The sequence below is a fragment of the Scyliorhinus torazame genome, chromosome 4 (genome assembly GCF_047496885.1).
Source record: "Scyliorhinus torazame isolate Kashiwa2021f chromosome 4, sScyTor2.1, whole genome shotgun sequence".
Taxonomy (NCBI): domain Eukaryota; kingdom Metazoa; phylum Chordata; class Chondrichthyes; order Carcharhiniformes; family Scyliorhinidae; genus Scyliorhinus; species Scyliorhinus torazame.
This window is the reverse complement of record NC_092710.1, coordinates 295,098,856-295,124,622: the sequence shown is the minus strand read 5'-3', so window position 1 is coordinate 295,124,622 and position 25,767 is coordinate 295,098,856. Positions and strand designations below refer to the sequence as shown.

The following is a 25,767-nucleotide window of genomic DNA, read 5'->3' as shown; positions in this document are numbered from 1 at the left end:
AGTTTGGGCTACCCCCGGGAAATGCTTTCAGGTACATGCAAGTGAGGGCGTTTGTGAGGCGGCAGGTGAGGGAATTCCCGTTGCTTCCGGCACAGGGGATTCACGACAGGGTGATTTCGGGTGTATGGGTTGGAGAAGGCAAGGTTTCGGCGATTTACCAGGAGCTGAAGGAAGAGGAGGAGGCCTCGGTGGAGGAGTTAAAGGGCAAGTGGGAAGAGGAGCTTGGGGAGGAGATAGATGAGGGTCTGTGGGCTGATGCCCTGAGTAGTGTTAATTCTTCCTCCCCTTGACCCAGGCTCAGCCTAATACAGTTCAAGGTTACTCACAGAGCGCGTATGACAGGGGCGAGTTTGAGTAGGTTCTTTGGAGTGGAGGACAGATGTGCGAGGTGCTCGGGGAGCCCGGCAAATCACGTCCATATATTCTGGTCATGCCCGGCACTGGATGGGCTTTGGAGGGGTTTTGCGAGGACTATGTCCAAGGTGGTGAATGCCCGGGTCAAGCCGAGCTGGGGATTAGCATTATTTGGGGTATCGGACGAGCCGGGAGTGCAGGAAGCGAAAGAGGCCGGCATTCTGGCCTTTGCGTCCCTGGTAGCCCGGCGGAGGATTTTGCGACTATGGAAGGATGCGAAGCCCCCTCCTGTGGAAGCTTGGATCAATAACATGACAGGGTTCATCAAGCTGGAGAGGATAAAGTTTGCCTTGCGAGGGTCTGTGCAGGGGTTCCTCAGGCGGTGGCAACCATTCCTAGACTATCTCACGGAGCGATAGGAGGAGGTCAACAGCAGCAGCCCAGGGCGGGGGGGGGGGGGGGGGGGGAGTTTCTCTTGGGGTGGCGTTTGGGTTAAGGTGTTTTTTTTCCTCCCTATTTGTGCTTTTTACTGTTATATGGGAGGTGACTGTATATGGGGGAAATCCAATGTATAATTTCTACTTGTGTTCTTGTTGCTTTCTTTTTGTTGGGGGGGGGGGGGGGAGTTTGTTGAAAAACTTGAATAAATATATATATATTTAAAAAATCGATGCCCTCTGTGTCTCCTCAGGAAAATCTCTCCCATAATCGTCAGGAGAGGGCCCAGACTGGCGGTGGTGTGCCAGACCTTAGAATCCTCACCACCTTCAGGAGTGTGCCCTGGAGGTGACTGAGGTGGCCGGGGACAGAGCGGGCACCCACGGGAGGCTGGCGGATGCCGCAGAGGTGAGGAACCACCGGGCTCCACCCTGGGGAACCTGTCAAATGTGAGTTGTTATTGCCTTGCTGACTGACCCATCCCGCCCACTGACCACATGTCCATTGTCCGGGTCTCCAGCCGGCCGTGCCGGTTAATCCCGGGGGCCCCCTCTCCAGCCCCCCAGGGGACCACCTCGGAGGAGAGCTCCGAGGATGCTACCGTAATAATCGTGGCACAGCTATCACCCCCCCCCCCCCCCCCGCCAGCGAAGATACACCTCGGTGGGAAATGTTAGTGGTCAGGCTTCTAGGGCACAATCTGGTGAGCACCACACTGCTGCTGATGTACATCAGGTGGAGGCAGGAACGGCCATGCGGGACAGCAGTCGGAGGGCTGCTGGATCCCAGGACCAAGCTGGGTCCCAGCCTGATGCTGAGCCTCTGGAACAGGGTCACCCGGAGCTGATGGAGATGTTAGAAAGCAGAAAGGACATTCAGAGGGAGATGTCAGCATTGCTCCAGCAGATCCGTAGCCGCTCTGAGTCCCAAAGGCTACGGGCACTGGAGCTGTCGCCAGCAATGCATGGCACCGAGGCCAACACTGCAAGGGTGGTGACTGCAGTGGAGAGCCTGGTGCACGATGTCGGCATGATTAGTGAAGGCGTCCAAGCGTCGTGCAGTCAGTGACGGCCATGGCCGAGAGCCTCGACAGAATGTCTGACACATTGGGGGATGTCACCCAGTACCAGGCCGACCTTGATGAGGTTCTGCAGGACATGTCCTGCTCTCAGATGGGAATGACCGAGGTACTGCGGTGCTTGTCCCAGTCGCAGGTGGGCATTGCCAGGGCACTGCAAAGCATGCCCAGTCACCGTGGAGCATCGCAGAGGGCGTCGACACAATGGTGCAGACCATGGGGAGCCGTCAGGGCTGGCATAGCAGAGCTAGATGCAGCAGGAGCAGTCAGAGTTCAAACCACTGCCACTCCGTCCCATGGTGAACCCCCAAGACTCTAAGGGCACCAACCAGGGGGAGGAGGAGCTGAGCGCCCACAGAGACCCGCCCCATAGAGTGGGGGTGGCAGCCACCAGCTCTCCTGAGTTCCACCTCTTTGATGAGGCCAGGTCTCATAGTCGGCACACGGCACAGGGAAGCACGGCTGTGCATGTGCCACCAACAAGTGCGGCGGTGCCCTCCGGCCTCAGAGCCCCCAGGGGGCAGGGTCACCAAAGGCCACGGGATGAAGTAAGCAGCTTGCTACCTCCACCTCTGATGTGCATCCTGGGGACACACCTTGGCATAGCGGTAGGTCTAGGAAGGCCAAGCACATCGTGGATCACTGTGAGCACTGGGGAAGGGGGGGTAAGAGGGGGGGTGGGGGTTGGGAGGGGGTGGAGGCGGCCTTGGGCGAGTGGGGAAATGTATGACACATTAAACACGTTTGTGCATAACTATTATGATGCCTCTGTCACTTTCGTCCGCAATACGGGTTGACCTCCGAACCCTCGGCCCATGTCTCCAGGTATCTCCCCCTCCCCATAGCACTCACCTACCCTCCGGCATGGACATGTGTCCCATCCCCTGGGTGTTCGGATGTTGGCTGCTGCATGTGTGGTGCTGCCTCCCGCAGTGTTCAAGCACACTGTGCAGGCATCAAGTGTGATTGGGATGCTAGGCAATGACTCCCACAGGCTACATGACCTGACTACCCATGGGAATCCACTTAGGGTGTGTCAAGTGCTCGCTTGGGCAGCACAGTAGCACAAGTGGTTAGCACTGTGGCTTCACAGCGCCAGGGACCCAGGTTCAATTCCCCGCTGGGTCACTTTCTGTGCGGAGTCTACACGTTCTCCCCGTGTCTGCGTGGGTTTCCTCCGGGTGCTCCGGTTTCCTCCCACAGTCCAAAGATGTGCATGTTAGGTGGATTGGCCATGATAAATTGCCCTTAGTGACCAAAAAAATGTTAGGAGGGGTTATTGGGTTACAGGGATAGGGTGGAAGTGAGGGCTTAAGTGGGTCGGTGCAGACACGATGGGCCGAACGGCCTCCTTCTGCACTGTGTGTTCTATGTTAATCACGATTGCCAATTCCCTATCAGCAATAGCCCTCATCCGCACGGCCAGAGGCCTCGGCAGTCGATGGGGGTTATGGGTGGTCGGTGGGGCAGACGAGCAGGGACAAGGGTTGCCCCGGATCGGGTACACATGACCCAGAGGTTGGCATGGTGGTTCCGCGAGCAGTTGCGCCCTCTTGGTTGCCCCCCCAAGCACCTGCCCTCTTCACCCTCCCATGGCAGCCCATCCCTACGGAGGGCAGCCCATCCCTACGGAGGGTCCCCCATCCCTAACCAAGGGTCTCCCAACTCCTGCACAGGAACAGGGAGCCCAGAGCCCCCGGGCTCTTTGCTTATGAGCAAAGATTGCTACTCACCTCCCCAGCTCCCCACAGAAGTCCGTTTTTCAAAAGGAGTACTAAGCGGCGTCAGCGTGACCAGTTGCTGGGGAGACTGATGAATGGCAGGAGGCTGTTGGATATGGAGTCGCTCCCGTTAATTGTGTGGAAATAGGGCTTAAGTGGCGATAATTGGTTTCTCGCCAGACTACAGCGAGATCCTCATTTCACATACAGGAGTGGGCCAGTTGTGTTGCAGCTGTTTGGCGCCTGGCTCGGTCCTCATTTTTGGCCTCTTCCGCTATTCACTGGCCTCATTTCGCTTGAGCGAGGGCGTAGCCAGGCCAGAGAATCGCTCCCTAAATATCATTTTGAGCATGTTGGGTAGGGTATTTTCCTGCCGGCTTTTTAGGCGAGATCCACATAGGTATTCACCCACACTTCGGGTGCGATTTAACTACATTTAAAAAAATGTTTTATTTGTTCTTGGGATGTGGGCATCACTGGCTGGGCCTTAACTGCCCTGCAACTGAGTGGCATGTTAGGCCATTTCAGTGGGGGACAGTTAACTAAATGGGAACAAAGTCCCATAGCGAGCGAGTTTAGCTGCATGTTTCCCGGCGCTTGTAGCGCCAAGAAAGACAGCGCTATTGAACACCACTCGTGTTAGGTAGGAGGCCTGATCGCCACCATTAAAAATGCCAACCTGGTACCATGGCAGTGCCACCTGTGCAATTGGCAGTGCCAGCCTGGCACCCAAGTAGCACGGCCAGGGTGCCAGACAGGCAATGCTGGTGCCAACTGGGCACCCTGGCTGTGCCACCCTCTGAAAAGGACATGTACCTGGGGGGGGCTCCGATCCTCTGGGAGACACCCACAAGTGCCATTTCATTTGGTCCCCATTTGCGGAGAGCAGTATTGAATGGCGCCTGCTCAAAGTCTCAGAGGCAAAGGGGATAGATCCCAACACCTTGGGTGCCTCGGGAAACTGCATTATATAGTGAGACTAGCTGTCTAGCTCTAATATGCAGATTTGCGAAGAAGTGATCCCGCCCATAATGTGCAGATTTACATCGCAATGTCTTGCAAAATTCCATTAGATTTTGCGAGGCACTGCGAGCCGGGCAGATCCCGGGAGCCTGGTCTCCCCACTTGTAACGGCAACGTTGCGCCTTAGCACACTGTTTTCCGAGCATAGCCTGGCTGTTCGATCATGCTCTTAGGCATTGTATTGGGTCTTGGGGAGTTTCTTCCCGGTTAAGTCCACACTTAGAAATTGTTTTCAATGGAGAACTGAACTCACCGGCTCCTCAGAGATCAGAGTGCCATTTTGAAAAGATGCCCTGATCTCTAAGTGAGCTTGAGGGTCCACCACACCTCCTACCCATGGGCAATGTCATCCCCACAAACATAGGCATTACTCCATACCCCTCCCCCCAAGTGAGGACACCCCCAGGGTGGGGCCACTGTGGGGCCCCTCCCCCCTTTTCAGACCTCCCCAAGCCCCCCCCTGCCCTTTTGGGGCCCCCCTTTCAGGACCTCCACCCTTCACCACCCCCAACCGTTATGAGGCCCCTTCATATCCTCACTTCATACTTCCCGCATCTCCCTTTAAAGGGTATGGCCCTCAAGTCCTGACTCTAGGCACTGCCACCTGGGCACCCTGGCAGTGCCTCTGCCAGCATGTCAGTGACACCCAGGCACCTTGGCAGTGCCAAGTTTCCAGTCTGTCAGTGCAACGGTGCTCATGTGCCAGTTGGAGAGCCAGGGCGCCACCCTGCCCTGTCCCCCACCACCCAGGGGTCTCCAATGGCCTGGGAGGCCCCCGAGGTCCCTAATGGCTCATTTAAATATGCTGATCTGTTAAGTACGTCCTTAGGGGATTGTAGGAGGGGTTCTATTTGAGGTGGATTTGATTCATTACATTCTTTACAATCAGCAATTGAGGAGGGGGAGTAGGTGGAAGGGGGGGGGGGGGGGCAAAGATTTTGGACAATAAGGGAAAGGTGGGCATGGGTTGTGGGGCAGCTTATCAAAATTGTTTTAATCTGTTCTTTCTGTATGTTGTAAAGAGGCCACTATCGAGATTCAACAGTCTCGTGGCGACACGAGAAATCACGTCCATTAACTCTGTTTCTCTCCTAATAGATACTGCCAGACCTGCGGAACTTTCCCAACTTCCTCTCTTCTGGTTTCAGATTCCAGAATCCGCAGTATTTTGCTTACTTCATTACTGTAGCTGACTTGTTGAGCAAACCGATAGGCACAAAACTGTCACAACGTTTATCAGCCGTATAAAAACATGCAGCAACTAGGCGGGATTATACAGACAAATAAATAAATGGGTAGCTGCAGAACCAAAAATAAACTCAGAGGAAATGAGAGGAAACAGGCCTTCTCTTTAAAAAGAGGCAAAATAGAGAGAGCACGGCACGGTAGCACAGTGGTTAGCACTTTTGCTGCACAACTCCAGGCTCCCAGGTTCCAAAAGATGTGCAGGTTAGGTGGATTGGCCATGCTGAATTGCCCTTAGTACCCAAAAAGGTTAGGTGATGTTACTGGGTTACGGGGATAGGGTGGAGGTGTGGTCTTAGTGCTCTTTCCAAGGGCTGATGCAGTCTCGAAGGGCTGAATGGCCTCCTTCTGCACTGTAAATTCTATGATTCATAAAGAATGGAAATGTTATATTGTTGGAATGGAGGCAACGGTTAGAGTTCTTTATGGCCTGTGTTGAGTGGTGTTTGAATATTACAGTCAGGTTAATTGTTGGTAAAGGTAATATTTAATGTTTTTTTAAATGAGGGGTGGGTACTTAAGAACATGTCAACATTTTTTGGGAGTCCAATTAGCCCACCTTTCACGTGCTGGCTCTTTGAAGTGGGTTTAATTTAAGTGAAGGAGCCATGTGGGCACATTGTGCGGTGCTCATTTCTCCTCTGCCATGAAGAGATGGAGTGTAGCCTGGGCCTCGAAGAAGCAGCAACAGTCAAATCTCTGACAGAGAGGTGGAATTATTATCTGGGCAACATCTGATGACCAATTCTTAAAATTAATGCATTTGTGGCAGAAACTATTGTGTGCACATTGGTGGCTCTATATTTATCTGAAGATTGCATTTCATGAATGAGTGCTTGATGCTATGCCATGGCTGCAATCACCGTATCACCCCAAGCAGCAGTCCAGCTACCCTTGCATTGGATGGAGTTGGCAATAGTGTGGCGAATATGGGCCAGGCAACAGCAGTTTGACTTAAATAATACTTTTAACGTAGTAAAATGTCCCAAAGTGCTTCACAGCAAAGTTATCAAACAAACTCTGATACTGACCCATATTTTAATCCAAACTGCAACTGGCAAGATATTTGACCGCAGAGGTTGCTGACGCTCAGTTACATGTAATTGCTATTACTACGCCCTCTGCAGACAAAATCAGGTACAGATAATCGGAAAAGCCACGGCAGAGGTTTGTGAACAGCATGCTTCCGGGGAAATTGGGGACAATTTGTTCCAATTCTTCCTGTGTCCCCCATTTTTGAGTATAGCTTGGGAACAGTGATGACTAAAATTGAGGTTTGTAACCGACCATCATATCGATGAACTTCCAATCAAATTTGGTCGAGATATATGAGCATAGCAGGTTAGAATATTGAGAATGCAATCCAGCAGGTTGTTTTAAAAAAATCACTGATAGGATGTGGATGCTGCAGACAAAGCTGCCATTTATTCTTAATTGTCTAATGTTTGGTGCAATTGATCAGCCAATTTGGAGGATAGGTTAGACTATCTACAAGTCCCGAAAGATGTGCTATTAAGTAATTTGGACATTCTAAATTCTCCCTCAGTGTACCCGAACATGCGCCGGAATGTGGCGACTAGGGGCTTTTCACAGGAACTTCATTGCAGTGTTAATGTAAGCCTACTTGTGACAATAAAGATTATTATTAAGCTGTTGGTGTTACGATTTGTTGAGCGTTGAGTTTTTTTCATTCTTTGGGAACACCACGGCTGGGATTCTCCGAATTCCCGGCCAAGTATTGACGCTGGCGAAAGCACCGGAGTGGTGTACACCGGCATCAACGGGCCTCCTGGCCCAGCAATTCACCGGTCTTCAGGGGGCTAGCACGACGCCGGAGTGCTGCGCGCTGCTCCGGCACCGAAAGGCGGTCCTGCACGGCCGGCGCGGGTCTGCGCATGCGCGCGCCGGCTGTCTCCGTGCCGGCGCATGCGCGTGGTTGCCATCTCCGTGCCAGCGCGTGATTGCCATCTCCGCAACGGCACGGAGCAACATGTCGGGGACCTTACAGCGGGAAGCGCGGAAGGAGGTAGGCCTCCTCCAGATTGCGGCTGCCCGCCGATCGGAAGCTCCCGATCGCAGGCCTGGACCCCGTGGAGGCCCCCCTGGAGTCAGATCCCCCGCCACCCCCACCAGGACATCCACTGCGGCCGCGGGTCCAACCTCCCGCCGGGTGGTACCAGGTTGAAACCATGCCGGCGGGAGTTCGGCCGGTCGCCCGTGGCGAATCGCTGCGTGGGCCTATTTCAGCGGCCCCCGACTGGCGGCGCAGCAACCGAGCGGGCGCGATTGCCGGCAAGGCCTGGCGTCGGAGCAGCATGGCGGGAATATCCCCTGCCTCCGGCGAGTCTCCGACCCGAAGTGGGCTCGGAGAATCCCACCCCACATCTCCAAAATGATGGATTTACTGAGAATATCTAATGCCAATGTGAGAAATATGTGTTGACTGTCAGCACATTTGGGCAGTAACAGTGTCCTGAGGCATTCTTCAGTGTTAAAGGTTACATTTCAAAAGAACCATGGTTCAATCTGATTTATTTTGCCGTTAGGCAACATGTGGCTGCAGGCTTCAAAGACTTATCTGTTCTCTATCCCCTTCATTAAGTTTCTAAAGTTTGCAATGGGCAGGGTTTCTTTCGATCACTACATTATGTTTAATAAAGCTGTCTTTAAGCCATAACTATGGGCTGCCATTTAAAAAGAATTCTCGAGCACCATTTCCATTTTGTTTGCAGTGAAATAACATTTTGAGAGTCACAGGAATGAATTTTGAAACTTTTTTCCCACTTCGAAAGTGGAAAAGCAATACAGTCCTTTTTCCAGCAGCTCTCAAATTACACTAATTTGTCCGCATTCAATCAAATGGCTAAGTGATATACAGTAAACTGTAGCACTCACACTCAAGACATGAACCATTGGCCATATGCTCATTACTCACCACTGGCATTAAACATCGGGAATGAAGACAAAATGTAGTTTGTAGGAAAAGAGCACGAGATAATTTGACCAGGGCGACTAGATGTAATTCAGTCCTCTCACCATATTATTTTGATTATAAATTATGTCCATATTTTTAATGGAAACTGCCCAGAAAGTAATTATACTTTCTTGCCAATTATGGCACCACAGTGACACTATTGGGGGAAGAATGTAATTACACCAGAACACATTTACAGGAGGAGTTTCCATTATAGAAAAAGTTGAGAGGAAGTGAGCACAGGCTTGACATTTTTAAGAGATTAATAGTTGATTTTCTATGGTATTGAACTTGGAGATACAGGATCAGGTGTGGTCTTCAGGTGAAGCGGAGTGAGAGACTGGACGATAAGTTAACTAGGTGGTGTAGGTGTAATTCAATCTGCGTTTTAAAGTCTCAAATTCAGTCCTATTTTTATACCTCTATTATAATTTTTTTATGTTCACCTTTATAATGGAAAATGCCTATGCATGATAATTGCGATACAAATATTTGTATATTTAGGTTTTTTTTAGGATATTAAAAACATCAGTTAAGAAAAAAAAACAATAAAATAAATTTCAGGAAGCATTCTCAGAGAATTCAAAGAACCCAAGTGCAAGATTGTGCAAGGTGAATTTACTTGGCAGAGACCACAGTAAATATAGACATAGGACTCCATAATAGAAATTATGAAGCTAAGCGTTTAGTTAAAAATTGACACCCCGAGGTCCAATGAATCCAGCCCAAGGTTTTTAAAATATATTGTGGATATAGTTGGATCAGTCCCTGCTCATGTTGCATTAACAGGGGACTGAAAATAAATGTTAAAAAGAAAGTGAGATCAATCACATCTAATTCAAAATTATGAAAACTTTGGTTTGCTCCAAGATTTCCATGAATAGCTCACACTGTTTTTAAAGAACATGAAGGAGCTTGCCTTACATAATACATGAACATTTGCTGATAATGTCACACTTTGTTTAAATGATGAGTACATGAGAGATCGATAATACTGATTCAGACCAACTAACCTGATGGGTAGGCAATGAATTTTAATACCAGCAAACATAATGTGAAGAACAGAAATAGAAAATATGTGCATGCAATGAAGGATTTTCATCATCAAAAGTGAAACAAGGGAAGGGTGTGGATGTGCTTGCTGTTCCCTTACTTATAAAGTCACTGTGAAGCTACTGTCAACAAGGCTAATGGACTATGAATCTACAACTGAAGAACATTTCATCATAACAAGTTATTCTATTGTTGAGTGACACTTTGAATACTGTTCTCAGCTTTGGTGCCTGACAATCAGAATTACATTGATATTCTGCAATGGTTTGAGGGAGGATTAATAAGGGGATCAGGGTTTATGGGAGAAAGCAGGAGAATGGGGATGAGAAAAATATCAGCCATGATTGAATGGCGGAGCAGACTCAATGGGCCGAGTGGCCTAATTCTGCTCCTATGTCTTATGGTCTTATAGGACCTTGGAGCTTAAGTTACATAGAGAGAATTTATTTCAGAAAAGTAAAGAAAAATAAAATACATTCGTTCCAGGTTTGTATATTCTGCAAGCCAAAGGCAATGTATATATAAAGCCCATTTAATTTGAACCCAGATGTAAGGATAGAGAACAGAAGAAGTGGTGTGCATTTTGGCTGCTGCTCCAGATTCAAGTCCATTATTTATATTGCTCTTCTCATTTCTATTTCTTTACCCCTCTGGGGCCTTTTTCTCCTCTGCCCCTCCTGTTAGTATGTCATGCCTCCTTTCATTATTTACCTTTTTGGGTATCTTGCAGCTCCAAATCCCTACTCTAATTCTCACTACTCTCCAGCTGCCATCCTTTGCTTGATCCCACCTCTTGGCCAAGCCCATACCTTCCCTCTGTCACTCTGACATTCTCACATGGGCTCATCAAAGCATTCATTCCTGTCTCCATTGAAGCAGCAATCCCAGCTGCTCCATCTTTAATCGACCTACCCATGTGCACAAATGCTGGGGCGAATCTCACAAACTTCCTTTCCATCCTTGTTCACCCAGGCACCATTCCAAGCCCAATCCTGAGTTTTTTTTATAGAGATATCCTCAATCCTTTCCCCCCTCAGCCTCTGAACTGAGCGACTGCTGAGCCTCAGTGATTGCAGCCACCACCTTGATGATATGTGCCCTTTCTTCTCTGTTTACTGTTCTGCTGTCCTCCCTTAACTTAACCCACTCATATAAACCCTCCTACCCACATTCATGACGATGCCCTTTCATCTTTGGCCCATGTCATATATGTAGTGTAATGGGTTAATAGAACAGTTATGGCAAGGACTGATGTAGATCATGATGTAACAGTGACATCAGCAGCCATGCGCTAGGCACACTTGGGCGGGTCGGGGGGGTGTGGAAGGGGATGGAGCAGTTTGTACTCATGAAAACATACCTACTCTATAACGTAACTTTGATATAGTGTAAATAAAACAGTTTGAAGTAATAACCAGAGTAAGACTTCAGTTTCTCGAGATAAGATGAGCCATGCTAACCAGAAGCCAGTGACCATGCCACCAGAATATGAAACTTTAACATCTATTCCCTTGGCACTGATGCCAGCCCTCTCTGCAACTAATACTTCAGGCTGAATCAGGCCAATCATAACCCGAGAACCCTCTCTGACTCTGACAGTACTTCTGAGCCTATGGGCACAATTTAACAGGAAAATAAAGAGTCCCGTTTTGGGCATGAATAGTGGGCTGTTCCTCAGAGCCTGCAGTGCGGTGAATGACCCTGCGATCAAACAGGGCTTTTTATTTTTTGGGGGGCCTCTGCGAGGAACGTCTCGCCGAGGCCGCACTTACTTTCGTTTCCTGCACTGACGAGCTCAGCTTGTCAGTGGAGGAACAGATAGGGGAACCATTTATAATTGACGGCCCGATTGCGAACCCCCACCGCAGCCTCTGGACCCCCCCCCCCCCCCCCCCAACACCCCAACTTACTGATTGGGGGGTCCTCGAAAACCCCCCTCACCCCATCTCATAAGGGCAGGGATCCCCGTGCCCTATCCTCAGCGTGGGCAAGCTGGAACCTGGGCACTGCCAGCTTGGCATCTTAGCAGTGCCATCTGGGCACCATGGCAGTGCTTCCCTTGTGTCTGGATGACACTGCCAGGGTGCCCGGGTGGCATCAGAGGTGTCGGATACCATTCTGCCCAGAGCCCGATCACCTTGGGGCCTCCGATCGCCTGGGAGGACCCCCAAGTGCCATTACGCATGGTCCACGTTAATGGAAACCTGTGCTAAATGGCGCCACAGCGGGGTCTCCCAGGCACGGGCATTCGATCCTGGGCTTCGAGATACTCCGGCGCAGACATACTTCAGTGAATCTAACTGCTCACACAAATATGCACTGAGGCCGGGATCCAGATCGCGAAGTCTTGTGAGATCTTGTCAGATCGGGCGAGGCGTCGCATCGTAAATCTCGTGAGAGGCTTCTCGAGAGATTTAACGGCCTTGTCGCATCACCAAATCAGGTGTGTCAAGGCCGTTCGATCAGGCCCTATATCCTCTCTGACACAATGATTGCCTATTCCACCTCTGCAGCATTACCACAATCTATCTCTGCTCAGCTCAGCTCATCTGTTGCTGAAACCCTGATCCATGCTTTAGTTAACCCCAGACTTGGCAATAATTCAATGCTCCCCTGCCTAGCTCCCCCCTCCACAAATTTGTCCACTTCTGAAACCCTGCAACATGTATCATAATCTACATCAAGTCCCACCCATTGATCACCCCTGAACCTTGTTAGGAAAGTGAAATTGATGTAGTACAGCCATTATCTTAATGAATAGCTCAAGTAGCTGTATGGTCTATTCCTATTCCTAATACTTATGTTTCTTATTGACACCTGGTTTACCAACACCTCGGGCTGGATTCTCCACAGCCCCGCACCAAAATCACGGGGGCGGAGAATCCATTTTCATACTGAAATTGGGCCCGGCGCTGTTCCGGCGATTCTCCTGATCCCGAGAATCGCCGTGTTCGCAGAATGCTCCGCGCAGCATGGGGGGCCATTACCAGATGTCCGCCCAGCGATCCTCCGCTCCCAACCAGCCGAGTTCCCGTCTGCGTGGTTCCAATCACCTTTCGCCGTTCGGGAAGCTCACGTGTCCCTGGTGGGGGGCGGGGGGATCGGGCACCGGTGGGGGGGGGGGCCTTATGGGCAGTCGGGGGACAGATCGGGCCGGTTGGATCTTCAGGCGTGCGGCTAATCGGAGGGCCTACATTCTGCAGCTGCCTCCGCGGTCCGAGTCCGCCATGGTGCTCGGCGTGGCCACTAGAGGCCGCCGCCGTGTGCATGCACGGACTCGAAACCGGAAATGCGGGACCCGTATCCACAGCTATAGCTGCGTGAATCACACGGGTCCCTGCTAGCCCCCACAGGTAAGTGAATTAGCTGATCTTTTTTATCGGAAACTCGGGAGTGAAACGCCAGCGTTTTTATGCCGGCATGGCGGCATAGTCCCATTTTTTGAGAATCCAGCCCCTCAAATTTAAACATTTTACCTGTATTGTTTTTTGTTCTATGTGTCGGCCTTAGGGTCAGAAATTCCTGCCATAAACCTCTTTGTCTCTCTTTCTTTCTTTAAGATCCTCCTTATTACTTTCAGCAAGTTTTAGATACTCCTGGAATAGCTCCTCCTCTGGCTCTGCCAATTTTTCTTGTGAAGCACCTTGAGATATTTTCCAAGATGCTATATAAATGCAAGTTGTTATTGTTGGAATAAGTTTCATACAAGACTAAAAAGGAGAATCGGCTATTCGCTGGGAGAGAGCAAACAAGAACTTATAGCAGTTAATATAACTGCTTCAGAAAATAATTAGATCAAGGATTGAAGGTTACAGGTATGTATGGGTAAAGACAATCAAACATTCTACACAGCATAATGGTTCCTTGTTGCTGGAATGGTGGGATTGTGAGGGCAAAAGGAATAGAATGCCATCCCTGTACTGCATTAGGATAAAACTGGATGGATATTGTAGAGTTTTGTTCAATTACGCATGGAGATCGGGCAGCATTTATGTGCAGTTTTCCCTCAGGGGATTAAAAGGGCTTGGTGGAATCCATGATAAAGGTGCATAATGCACCAGTTTGACAGCGGGGAGCAAGTGGCTGATTTTCTGTCCAAGCGTACTCACAATCCTATGCTCAATATATATTATTTATAAATCCACTCTTTTATAGTGTAATTATAGAAAATATCTTACTTAGAGACTTGTAAACAGAATGAGCGACACGGCAATGTAGCCAATTGGAGCTGATATGGCTTTGACTCCTCGTACACTCTATAGAGACATGCCAGGCAGAAACTGGTCATTTTCAATGCGGGGAATATGGGAGGGAAAGGCAGGCAACATGAAGGATAACGAAAGGAGAATCCTGCCCAGAACATTCACGCCCCTCTCTCAGCAGCTGCTCCAAGTGACATTTGCAGAAACCTTTCGAGCTGGTCACCTCCCCAAACCTCTGGAACAGCTGGAGAAACTCCAGGGAGATTAACCTCAAGACACCCAAATAAAAGAGGGCACTTTGAATCCAGTATGGTCTTTCTGAGCCCAAACAGTTAATCTGAGTTCTTCCCCTGAACAGCTGCTGGGTGGGTTTGCAAGTTTCAAAGGATAAATCTGTTTTTTAAAAAAATACATGTATATTTAAATCTTGTTGTGGGTGGTAGCTTCATGCCGATGCTACAGCTGCGGACAAGAACGTCTTAAAAATATAATTACAGTAAAAGGTTTGAGGAGTCACAGAGCCTAACATTGGATGAAAAATTTGTTTTAAAAAAGAAATCTCAATTTCTTACTCCCGACTTGCATGTTAATTTAGGGTAAAGACCAGAAGATGGGAGTCGCATGAGAGAAGATTCAGCGGTGACAAGCTCATTAGCATGTTCACTTTGCTGACATTTGCACTTGCTCCTATAATCATTTCACCTAATCCCTGTTGAGTCCCTCTCATCATCCGGAAGATCACCGGTTAGCTGCCTCATTCACATATGGTACGCACATAATTATACTCATTCCATTTTGCAGTCCATAAATATGATGACTTCCTGGCTCTCTGCCACCAATTTCATTGCACTAAATAAGCCAGAATGTTGGGGAAAAAGAAGTGGGGGGGGTGGAGAGTCAGAATTTAGATTTAAAACGGTGTCAGTATGCTGAAAAAAAAAACAAGCACTGACATAAATTTCCAACCAGTTTTTTGCGCTTAAGACTGAATAAATAATAAAGTAATAACAATAAGAAATTGGATTTCATGTCATTATCTTTTCTTTTCCCTGGCCACTTTGACTGCTTGTCAACCATGAGTGTCACTCCATGAGCAGTCAGCCGGAAGACGGGGAAGGGCGGTTGAAGGAAGGGAGCCTTCAAGTAAAAATGAGACAACTAACACCAGTTCTCTCTGCCATCTCCCCTCCCATAGAGGAAATATCCCACTGCAAGTCTTGTCATCACGCCTTGGCAGCAGCTCTCAAAACTCAGTGGTGTGTGAATCCAGTTGTTCCTATTTCCGTCAGGAAATAAAGATACACAAGCAATAATGTTGGACAAATCCCTTTTCAGAGGGTCTCACAGTCGGAACTGCTTAGACTTAACAACTGATTAATCAAACGTAAACGTCATTCTCTGGTACATTCACGAAAGGCTTACCAAAATAACCAACATAACAAGTACCATAAAGTATCTGAACATATTCAGAAATCATTAGGAATGCAAATAAAGTATCATCATTAGTCCCTGGCATCAATCAAATTGTATGTGAGAGAGAATGAATAAATGTTCAATATCTCCTGAGGTCACTGGCACAAGATTGGACCAGGTGACTACCTGCCTTATGTCAGTTCTAGTGCCTAATGTTGAGGAGGGAAGGGCAAAATGGAGCAGGGTAAAAACACCAAAACTAAATGATGTGGAAGTCCTGTTAAAAAGGCCAACTCAGTCTGAAGTAAGAAGTGATCATCTTTTTTTCTTTCTCAATTACCTTTCCTTTGTTCCCTTTGCCTCAAAGTGCCACTTATTCTTTCCTGGTTTCCACAGGTACCAGCTACATTCTGGTACCTCATTGAAGTATCTCTGTATAGGGTATCAGGTGAGACAATTCATGTTGGTGGGCATCACAGCCAAGGCTGATCCTATTGTCACCTGACCGTCATCACGTATCAGTGATCACTGGACAGTGAGATCCTGGCTGACTCTGTCTGACTCCAGCACAAGGGCCCTACGCGCATACACTTCCAACTCAGCTGGGCACAGCAGGCCAGGGATCATACCTGGAATTTTCTGGTCACGTTAAGTTCAGCCACACGCCATGTGGTGCATTTGTCATCCCTCAGGCCGGAGTTAACCATTTTCATAGAGAATCACAGATATTTCAGTTTAGCAAGAGGCCATTATGGCCTTGTTTTAAGAACATCCTGTACAAGATTTTTTTTCACATTAATGACTAGGTTAATGAATGTTCAGTCACATTAAAAAAAATACTTAACACTATTTCTATATTATGAAAGTGATCATTGAATATCACCTGTTGAACACGATGGGACCCAGGATTACTTTCAAACGGCCAACCTTCCGCAGTAAATGGCATACTCTGGCCGCATCACATGAAATGATATAAATACAAGGTAAAAATACAGAAACTTTATCAAATGTTCACAAATACAACATTCACTTGTAACTGTTACATATGAAAAAAAAAGACCCATGTGGCCTGACATCACCTGTGATCAACTGATGGTGAAAGTTAGATTCTGTCTATTCACATACACAGAGAAGAATACTTACACCAATTCATCTTTTCATTGCAAAAACTTGCAAACTCTTGACAAATTAAATACTGAACCTTCTCTGCTGCTACTGCAATTACATATTGCAAAGCACAGACAACTTATGATAAAAGTTGTACCTCTTGATTTATGTGTGTTTAGAAAATTGTTTTTATTCACTGTAATGAGGGACTCAGTAGCTATCATGAGGGTGCTTAAACTCATGAGACCTGTTATCAGTAATTTTAGATAGTTTTTACACTCTTACTTCAATGGTGAATCTAGTTTCATGGCCAAGGGCTTATTTTTTCCCCAAAATGGGATTTCATTGGACACTGGAAAAGTCAACTCTAACTCTGTTAGATATGGGGGTAATTGCAAGGACTGTGGTTTCTCTGTTCCTAATACTCTCACATTTAACCTTTTGTTAGCTACTCAAAACCTGTTGAAAAATTAATTTAAATCCTGCTCCAATGTTGCTATCTTAACAGCAGAGATCAGGATATGGGAGTCAAGGGGTTTAAACACTTTTAGCCTCTTCTGTTCATTTTAACTGATGCTGATTTTTTTAGGGATAAAAAAGTAGTAAAAATACTCTTGACTTTTTACTACTTTTACAGCTAACCTGTAATTTCTTTAAAAATCAACAAAGAAGCACATATGCATCAGCGTGTAATACATAATAGTATTTTAAAAGCCTTTTTTATTAGTAATATTTTATCTTTTGCACATTCTCCCCGCATCTGCATGGGTCTCACCCCCACAACCCAAAGATTTGCAGGGTAGGTGGAGTGGCCATGCTAAATTGTCCTTTAATTGGAAGAAAAAGAATTGGGTACTCTAAATTTATTTTTTAAAAAGGAAAAGAAAGTAATAATTTATCTTTCCAACTTAGCACCTCACAGTGCTCCTTTCTGATTCTGAGAGTGGGACAGGCTTAAGTCTTCAAACTGACAGGAATTGGCCAGCTATATATTTGGATGTACGATGTGCCTTTCCCGGTAATGTTCTTGCTTCATTCCATTACTACAAGGGTGCCCCTTCAGTGGTCTGATGGAAATCCCTAATATTAAAGGCTAAGGGTCCCATGCTGGAATTCTGCAAATGGGGTGAATTTCAATGGAAACCTTTTCCACGATGTATACATGTTGCATAGGTCTGTTGACAAAGTAGTTGTGAAATTAATAACTAAAATATGCTCTGTTCATGGTTCCAACCTACTCCCAGTGCAGTCCTACTCCCAAGCACACAGGTATCTTGAAATGAAAAAATGAAATGAAAATCGCGTATTGTCACAAGTAGGCTTCAATGAAGTTACTGTGAAAAGCCCCTAGTCGCCACATTCCAGCGCCTGTTCGGAGAGGCTGGTACGGGAATTGAACCGTGCTGCTGGCCTGCTTGGTCTGCTTTAAAAGCCAGCAATTTAGCCCAGTGTGCTAAACCAGCCCCCCTGTCATTTTGATAATGACAGAGTACTCCTGTCTTTTAACCAGTCTCAGAAACATGGCGGAGATCACCAGTCAGCACTGTAAACGATAGCTTTTACAGTCATGTGCTCTGCTCACTGTTTGAAATAAAATCTGAATTAATGAAAGTGTCATTATTTAACTTTAAGGCCAGCTGATAACTTTTTACACACCAGGAAAAGAGAGCACTGTGACTTTAAAACTAACTGTTCAGTAAAATTCCCAGCGGCAATGAAGGGAGAGGCACGGATACCGGGACAGAATTTGGCAGAAGCGAGGGCATGGGACAGAAACATACAAGGTACAGTTTGAAATTTTTAAGTCCTAGACCCTAAAAAAACATATCAGTAAATGGGTTTTCAATTCTGAACAGGAGTGGCTGATTCCACGCTAGATACAGATCAGTGTTGTTTGGTGTAACTATACCTGGAGGCAAATTATAAGGTTGTAATCTCACCAACAGGTCTGTACACTAACTCCCATTTGAGTCTCAAAATTAGGCTTACAAACTTCTCATATCAAAATGAGATGACAAGCGTTATTGAAACAAAAATGACTCAGATATGAGACGCAAAGTTGATATGGCGGGGTGGTGTGATTTAGTTTCAAATATTTTTGTGCTCCTTGCTGATGGAAATTAGCAGTGTGGATGCCACATCCCATTAAGGCTGTGTGGATTACATAGAACATACAGTACAGAAGGAGGCCGTTCGGCCCATCGGGTCTGCACCGAGCCACTTAAGCCCTCACTTCCACCCTATCCCCGTAACCCAATACCTCCTCCTATCCTTTTTGGACACTAAGGGCAATTTATCATGGCCAATCCACCTAACCTGCACATCTTTGGACTGTGGGAGTAAACCCACGCAGACGCGGGGAGAACGTGCAGACTCTGCACAGACAGTGACCCAGCAGGGAATCGAACCTGGGTCCCTGACACTGTGAAGCCACAGTGCTAACCACTGTGCTAACATGCTGCCCTTGTGTGATGGCATCGTGTTAAAAGTCTATCATATGATAATCAACAGGGTGGCTGAAAATAAAACAATCAGGGTAAATTAGAATGCTTAAATCACCAATAATAAAAAGACTGGCTCTGAAAATGCCAGGAATTTCCAGGAAATGTCATCAAAGATGACGTTTATATTTTGGGCAACATTCTGTAGGTTTTTGAGCACTGGGGATTTAAGAATACAAATAAATGCTGGTAAATACAGCAGCCATAGATTTGGACATAGGCTGCAGGAAGTCCAGTGAGCCAACCTCAGTCTCATCTGATGCTCTCAATACAATTTTATCTGGACATACTCCAGTTTCAGGAAATCCTGGTTGCATGTGAGTGAGTAGGAATTGAGAGCAAGTGCGGGAAAATGAAAAAAAGACAGGCATGCAAAGAGGGAAAGATGGATGGACAGGCGGAGAAGAAAACTGCGAGGAACTGGGGACAGAAACAGAGTTAAAAGAGAGACAGATAGGTACACAAAGAAAGTGGCACACTTACAGGAAGATATACAAATAAAGACAGAGGGCAAGATGGAGAGAGGAAAATGAAGGATTACCGAGGACAGACAGATACACACAAAGATATATGCACACAGAATAAGATGGAAAATAGGAGAGACACACACATACACGCACACACAAGTGAGAGACAGACACAGGTAGGAAAGATACACACGCGAACACAGACAAAATATGGACAAAGGGGAACAAAGAGAGTGAGGGGGCTATAACAGGGGCAGGGTCACAGAGAGCCGAGAGAGGACAGAGGGACAAAAGGTAGAATTATTGTTGCAATCATCTCCTTCCAAAAATATAATAGAATAGACATGAGTGGAAGAAACTATGGAACAAATAACGAACCATGATTCTCTATTGTGTCTGTGGTGCAATGTAGCCTTCAGTATTGGTTTAAATAGTTGGATTTTAAAATGATCGGCAAATAATTAGCACGGTATAATATCATCCAATAGCCTGGTATATGAAGTCAATAAAACCAAGGAGTCATCAACACTGTCTTACCTATTTTTATTTTGGCTCCTTTTTAAAAATTAACATTGCAATATTTATATAGAACTGAATTTATACTGAACGGGGTACTGTACCTTTTCAATAAAAGATAGAAATTCATCAGGGAGTGAGACTGCTTTTAAACAAAGGAGTTTTTAATGATTTTCTTAAAACAATTGATCTTTGACAGTTGTGAACCGCAGTCCTGCATACCTCAACTTTATCAATGTAAAATGGAGTGGAGTGGAATGATGCTATTTTACCATCCTGGTGAGCCAACTTGAATGAAATGGGCAATCTAAAAATTCTGTCACCAACACTGAAAAGCTCCAATTTTAAAGTATGATTTCACTAGATAGTTCAAAGTTCAAATTCTAAGTGTAAGATCTCTGTTGCTGGATTTCTACGTCAATAGCGACATACCAGGTGGGAAACAGAGACCTTCTCTTTAACTCTTTGAGGACTGCAGTAACATTTCTGCACCAATAGAAACAGTTAAGAAGAAAGAAAAAACCTCAAGGTTGCAATGTCTTGGTTTACCTTGGATTAATAAAACATTCTACAGTTGCGAACATTTTTCCAATTCAGTGCATTAGAAATTTACATAATTTTTTTTTGGTGGGAGGGGGTAGTAAGATGCTGTAAAACACAAAAGCTAATTGGATTTTGCAAGCTGCAAAGGATACTCAGTACTCAAAGGGTTAAAATTTGCAGAGAAGATGCAGTCATCTGTAGAAGTACAACATTTCAACCAAGAGAATTTGTTAACAGTTAAAACAGCAGTCTGGCAAATTATCAGGCTCTAATTTCTGATTCCCATTGCAGCAATGCCAGATGTTCCTCACTAAAACTGCCGAGCCCAAACCAATACAAGACAGACTAACATCCTGTTTTTCATTAGGATCAACTAGTAGAATCCTGTGAGTTCACTTGTTCAGTCAGGATTAGGTTCTCTGGCTCCTGATGAGTTTACACATTGCTCCGTTAAAACACAATCATGTGAATTTTCAAGCATCTGGCTTTCAATTGGTTAAATTTGCCTTGACAATATTCTCCAGGAGATCAAAACACAACATTTTTTCCCCGCCAGTTGGACCCACCTCCAAACAGGGATAAGACATCGATAAGATTTAATCGTTTAGTTTTTGAAAAATAAAAAAGTTTAAAATGTGGATGAGATAAGAGTTAAAGTAAAATGAGAAGACAGAAGGTTAAGGAATCAGACTGTGTAACCCACGTTGAGAACCATGCCCAATATTCTGGTCAATGATACAAAAGTGACTACATCCAAACATTAGAGGCAGCTCACAGAAAATCTGATTGCCGGTATTAAAGAACTGAGGTATGAGGAAAAGGTATTCATTATATAAAATGACAAATCTGTGGAAAGATTGGATTCATTAAACTAATTTGTGAAGAAAGGTTCAAACTTAGAAGGTGTTGGGAAGGTTGGCATTACACAATGAACAATCAGTAGATTGAATAGACCTTCCAGGTGAAGCACTGAAGGCAAAACATGAACGTCGTTTATGCATCAATTGGATGCTACAATGTGATGGACCATTTAACATTTCCGGACGGATGAGCCAAGATTGTTTTAAGAGCTTTCTTCTTCCATTTCAGTTTTGTGAAAGCAGAAAGTGTTTATTTTTACTGTAATATCGCATTAATATCTGCATAGCTTTGTAATAATCTTAATGACATTCGTGAAATGCGAGTAGCCTCATTACTTGGAACTGCGTGGTATATTTCAGCATCCCAGTGTGAGAGCTTGGAAACTCGGCGAGAAAGAGCAGCATTTCCCTGTACCAGTTAGCTGGTTAAGAACGAGGAACTATTTCAATGCCATCACCTTGTCATTAAGAACATCAACTCACTTCTCACCACCCCTTCTTTTAAATTTAAAGCACCCAATTATTTTTTTTCCAATTAAGGGGAAATTTAGCGTGGCCAATTCACCTATCCTGCACATGTTTTTGGGTTGTGGGGGTGAGACCCATGCAGACACGGGGAGAATGTGCGAACTCCACACGGACAGTGACCCAGGGCCGGGATCGAACCCGGATCCTTGGCGGCGTGAGGCAGCAATGCTAACCACTGCGTCACCGCGCTGTCCCTAATCGCCCCTTTTAATTTTACTTTTGCATGTTTCTGTTGATTTGTTTTTAGAACTGGTCATGGATTTAAGCCATCAGCAGAAAAGACCATTTCTGAGGAAATTATTGGTTATTTGGAACATGTTGATGGTAACATTAACCGACTCCAGTCTAGCTGCACAAATATTTGAGCAGGTGGCTGAGTAGGTTCAGTGGTTTTATGGTCTCCCCATATCAACATTAGCATAGAAGAAAACCTATTCTGACATCTCATGTTATTTGCATCCTAGCGCTAAGCATCAATATCCAATTAAAAGGCACCACAAGTAATCCATATGGAAGATTAAACTGGGAACATGATATCTTAACTCTTTTTTTTATTGAACTAAAACCTTACACACACTGACATAGCAAAACATCAGGGATAATGATGTTTTTTCATGCAGCGTTAACCTTTTAGGGACCAATATATAGTTTTCCGACTCAACAGGAAAACGTAGGACCTGCATTAAACTACAAGTGAAATAGGATACAAGAGCTTTAAAGAACTCGCTGCACTGATTTATTCGGATTTTGTTCAAACTTCCACTTAAATTGTGAAGTTGTCTTGTCTCATTTCTTTTTCAATTCTTCAAAATATCCTTTGAAAGGGATTTTGTTTAAAGTCCTTTAGTTGCAGGCCTATTTCCGTCATAAAGCAATCAGCTTTTCAAAAAAATTGCAATGACAGAAAACCTGAAATCCACGGGGCACCCAAGAAACTGAATGGACAAAGTTAAGAAATGATAATTTCAGAGATCTCCTCACCTCCATCCCAAGCACCCCCTCCCCTCCCCCTCCTCAAACCCCGCTGCCACATCCAGGCTGCATCAGCCAATGAAGATAATGGGTTGAGGTCAGGTGCTTGGGGGGAGAGGGTGGGGGGTAAGGTGCTGAGAGAGGGTGGGGGGGTGGGGTAAGGTGCTGAGAGAGGGTGGGGGGGGGTGGGGTAAGGTGCTGAGAGAGGGTGGGGGGGGTAAGGTGCTGAGAGAGGGGGGGGGCAAGGTGTTTGGGAGGAAGGTGGGGGGGTAGGATTTCCTCTGTGCACTTGAATAGGTTTATGATTTTGCTACCCCGAGTGCACAGAGGAAAGCTTATCCTGGGGTTTATGTTGGGGAAATGTTTGTAAAGACACAATTCTGGGAACTTGACATGGTGTGGGGTCAAGAAGGGTTCAATCGCCATTCCAGTCACCGAATTTTGTATCTTTAGCACTGAGAGTAGAAGTGTCCATGTGATCAGCATACTCGGGGCCCATGAGGGCAAGGCTTGCGTTACGATGTGATGCTCCATATAGTGCACCATACTTTAAACTTGGAGCGCTTGTCTATTGAATTGCAAGAAACTGTGACATCAGCTGAAAGAAGCCCTGGTGTGCACACTTAACAACTGACAGATTTAGTCCGGTGCCGACGTGAGCTTGAGTTGATTTGATTCGTTTTTCTATAATTTCCAAATAACTTATTAAAATTATAGTTTAGCTGACAAAGCACTCAAGTCTGGTTATAAGACTGCCCCCTTTCCACAGCGAGTTTGATAAGAGCAGTCGTGGCCCGTTCTTCCAGTAATAAGATCCTCTGGCTCAGCCCAGGCTCTGTTTGGGCAGAAGGCGAAGAAATGCAGATCTTAGATGGAAGGCTGGCGATGGAGAATGTTGGATAGGCCTTAAATGAGAAAAACCTGAAACTTGTCCTGCAAGGAAGGTACTATTTTTGGGAACAAATCAACAAAATGATTGTAGCTGTGGCCAAAAGAGCGTGAGATACAGAGAAGTCGAGCATGCAGCATGACTGGGAAATGACAACACGGTCCACACAAACTAGCAATAGGCCCGTTCAGCTGATTCGAAACCAGAATGTGGCCCAGAATTTCCATAAGAATTAAATGGCAGTGCAAATTGTGTAGATTTAAAAAGAAATATGTGAAAATAAAACAAGATAGCAGATGCTGGAGTTATTTTAATTTTTTTAAATCATGTGACTAATTGGTCTCTGCTGGTAACTAAAACGGTGGTAAATGCAGCTTGGAAATTACACATACAATCCTTGCATTACAACAGCTGAGCTTAATGCAACAGCAGTGCCCAAGCCCACACATGTCTACATTATCCTTACGATTACCTACCAAGAGGCATCTGAAGATACTGACTGCAAGGGGATTCTTCAAAATCCTACTTTCTCTCAACAGAAACACCCACGAACCACCATTCAAGGGCTTAGATCATTTTATTTAATTTTTACTGCTAATGTCAGCACTAAATAGAAAGCATTCTATCAGGCTGCATCACAGCCTGGTATGGCAACTGCTCGGCCCAGGACCGCAAGAAACTTCAGAGAGTCATGAACACAGCCCAGTCCATCACACAAACCTGCCTCCCATCCATTGACTCCATTTACACCTCCCGCTGCCTGGGGAAAGCGGGCAGCATAATCAAAGACCCCTCCCACCCGGCTTACTCACTCTTCCAACTTCTTCCATCGGGCAGGAGATACAGAAGTCTGAGAACACGCACAAACAGACTCAAAAACAGCTTCTTCCCCGCTGTTACCAGACTCCTAAATGACGCTCTTATGGACTGACCTCATTAACACTACACCCTGTATGCTTCATCCGATGCCAGTGCTTATGTAGTTACATTGTATATGTTGTGTTGCCCTATTATGTATTTTCTTTTATTCCCTTTTCTTCCCATGTACTTAATGATCTGTTGAGCTGCTCGCAGAAAAATACTTTTTCACTGTACCTCGGTACACGTGACAACAAACAAATACAATCCAATCCAATCCAAATAGATTGACCACAAATATCCAATCCAGTCAACACAAATTCAACAGCTTCAATATTTTCAGTAACCTGATCTCAGGCCTTATTTCAAGTGGCACAACCACAGTCAATGTTGCAGCTTCCATGAACCTAGATGGAGGGTTTTCTTTGTTCCCCATTTAAACAAGATTGAGAAATTACAAACCATAGGGAAAACAAACCATTCGCCAATGTTTCACTTTCTTTTTACTTATCCATTTACATTAGTACCCAATTAATTTTTTCCAATTAAGGGGCAATTTAGCGTGGCCAATCCACCTACCCTGCACATCTTTGTGTTGTGGGGGTGAAATCCACACAGACACGGGGAGAATGTGAAAACTCCACACGGACAGTGACCCAGAGCCAGGATCGAACCTGGGACCTCGGCGCCGTAAGGCAGCAATGCTACCCACTACGCCACCGTGCTGCCCTCCGCTTACATTGTTACTTCCTACTGACTTTAATAATATGTGGCCTTTTATCCATTTTGTTCCACTGAATCTACTACTACTAGTGGGGGTATTGTAAGATTTGAAAGAGACATTAAAGTAAACTTATAGTATTGTTTTACTTGTAGCTGCATGAAGGGGTGGGGAGATGAAGAGTTCTAAGCGAACATTGAATGAGAGATTGCAATGCAGCAAAAAATTAGAGAAGACTATTTGACCCTGTCAAATAGTCCTGTATAATCGCACTTTTCTGCTATTTCCCCACATCCTTCAGCAT

General features: G+C 45.9%; 1 protein-coding gene across 11 annotated transcripts in view; it reads right to left on the bottom strand.

Annotated features, from left to right (window-relative positions):
* sobpa (sine oculis binding protein homolog (Drosophila) a) overlaps positions 1-25,767 on the bottom strand; it is a 624,481-nt gene that overhangs the window by 146,672 nt on the left and 452,042 nt on the right. For 9 of the 11 annotated variants that reach the window (XM_072499947.1, XM_072499951.1, XM_072499948.1 and 6 more), the window contains one exon: positions 16,385-16,450. The exons of the other annotated variants lie outside the window; for them this stretch is intronic. In XM_072499947.1, coding sequence (XP_072356048.1) covers positions 16,385-16,450 — 66 coding nt within the window. The remainder of the gene's footprint in view (positions 1-16,384; positions 16,451-25,767) is intronic. 11 annotated transcript variants of the gene reach the window in all.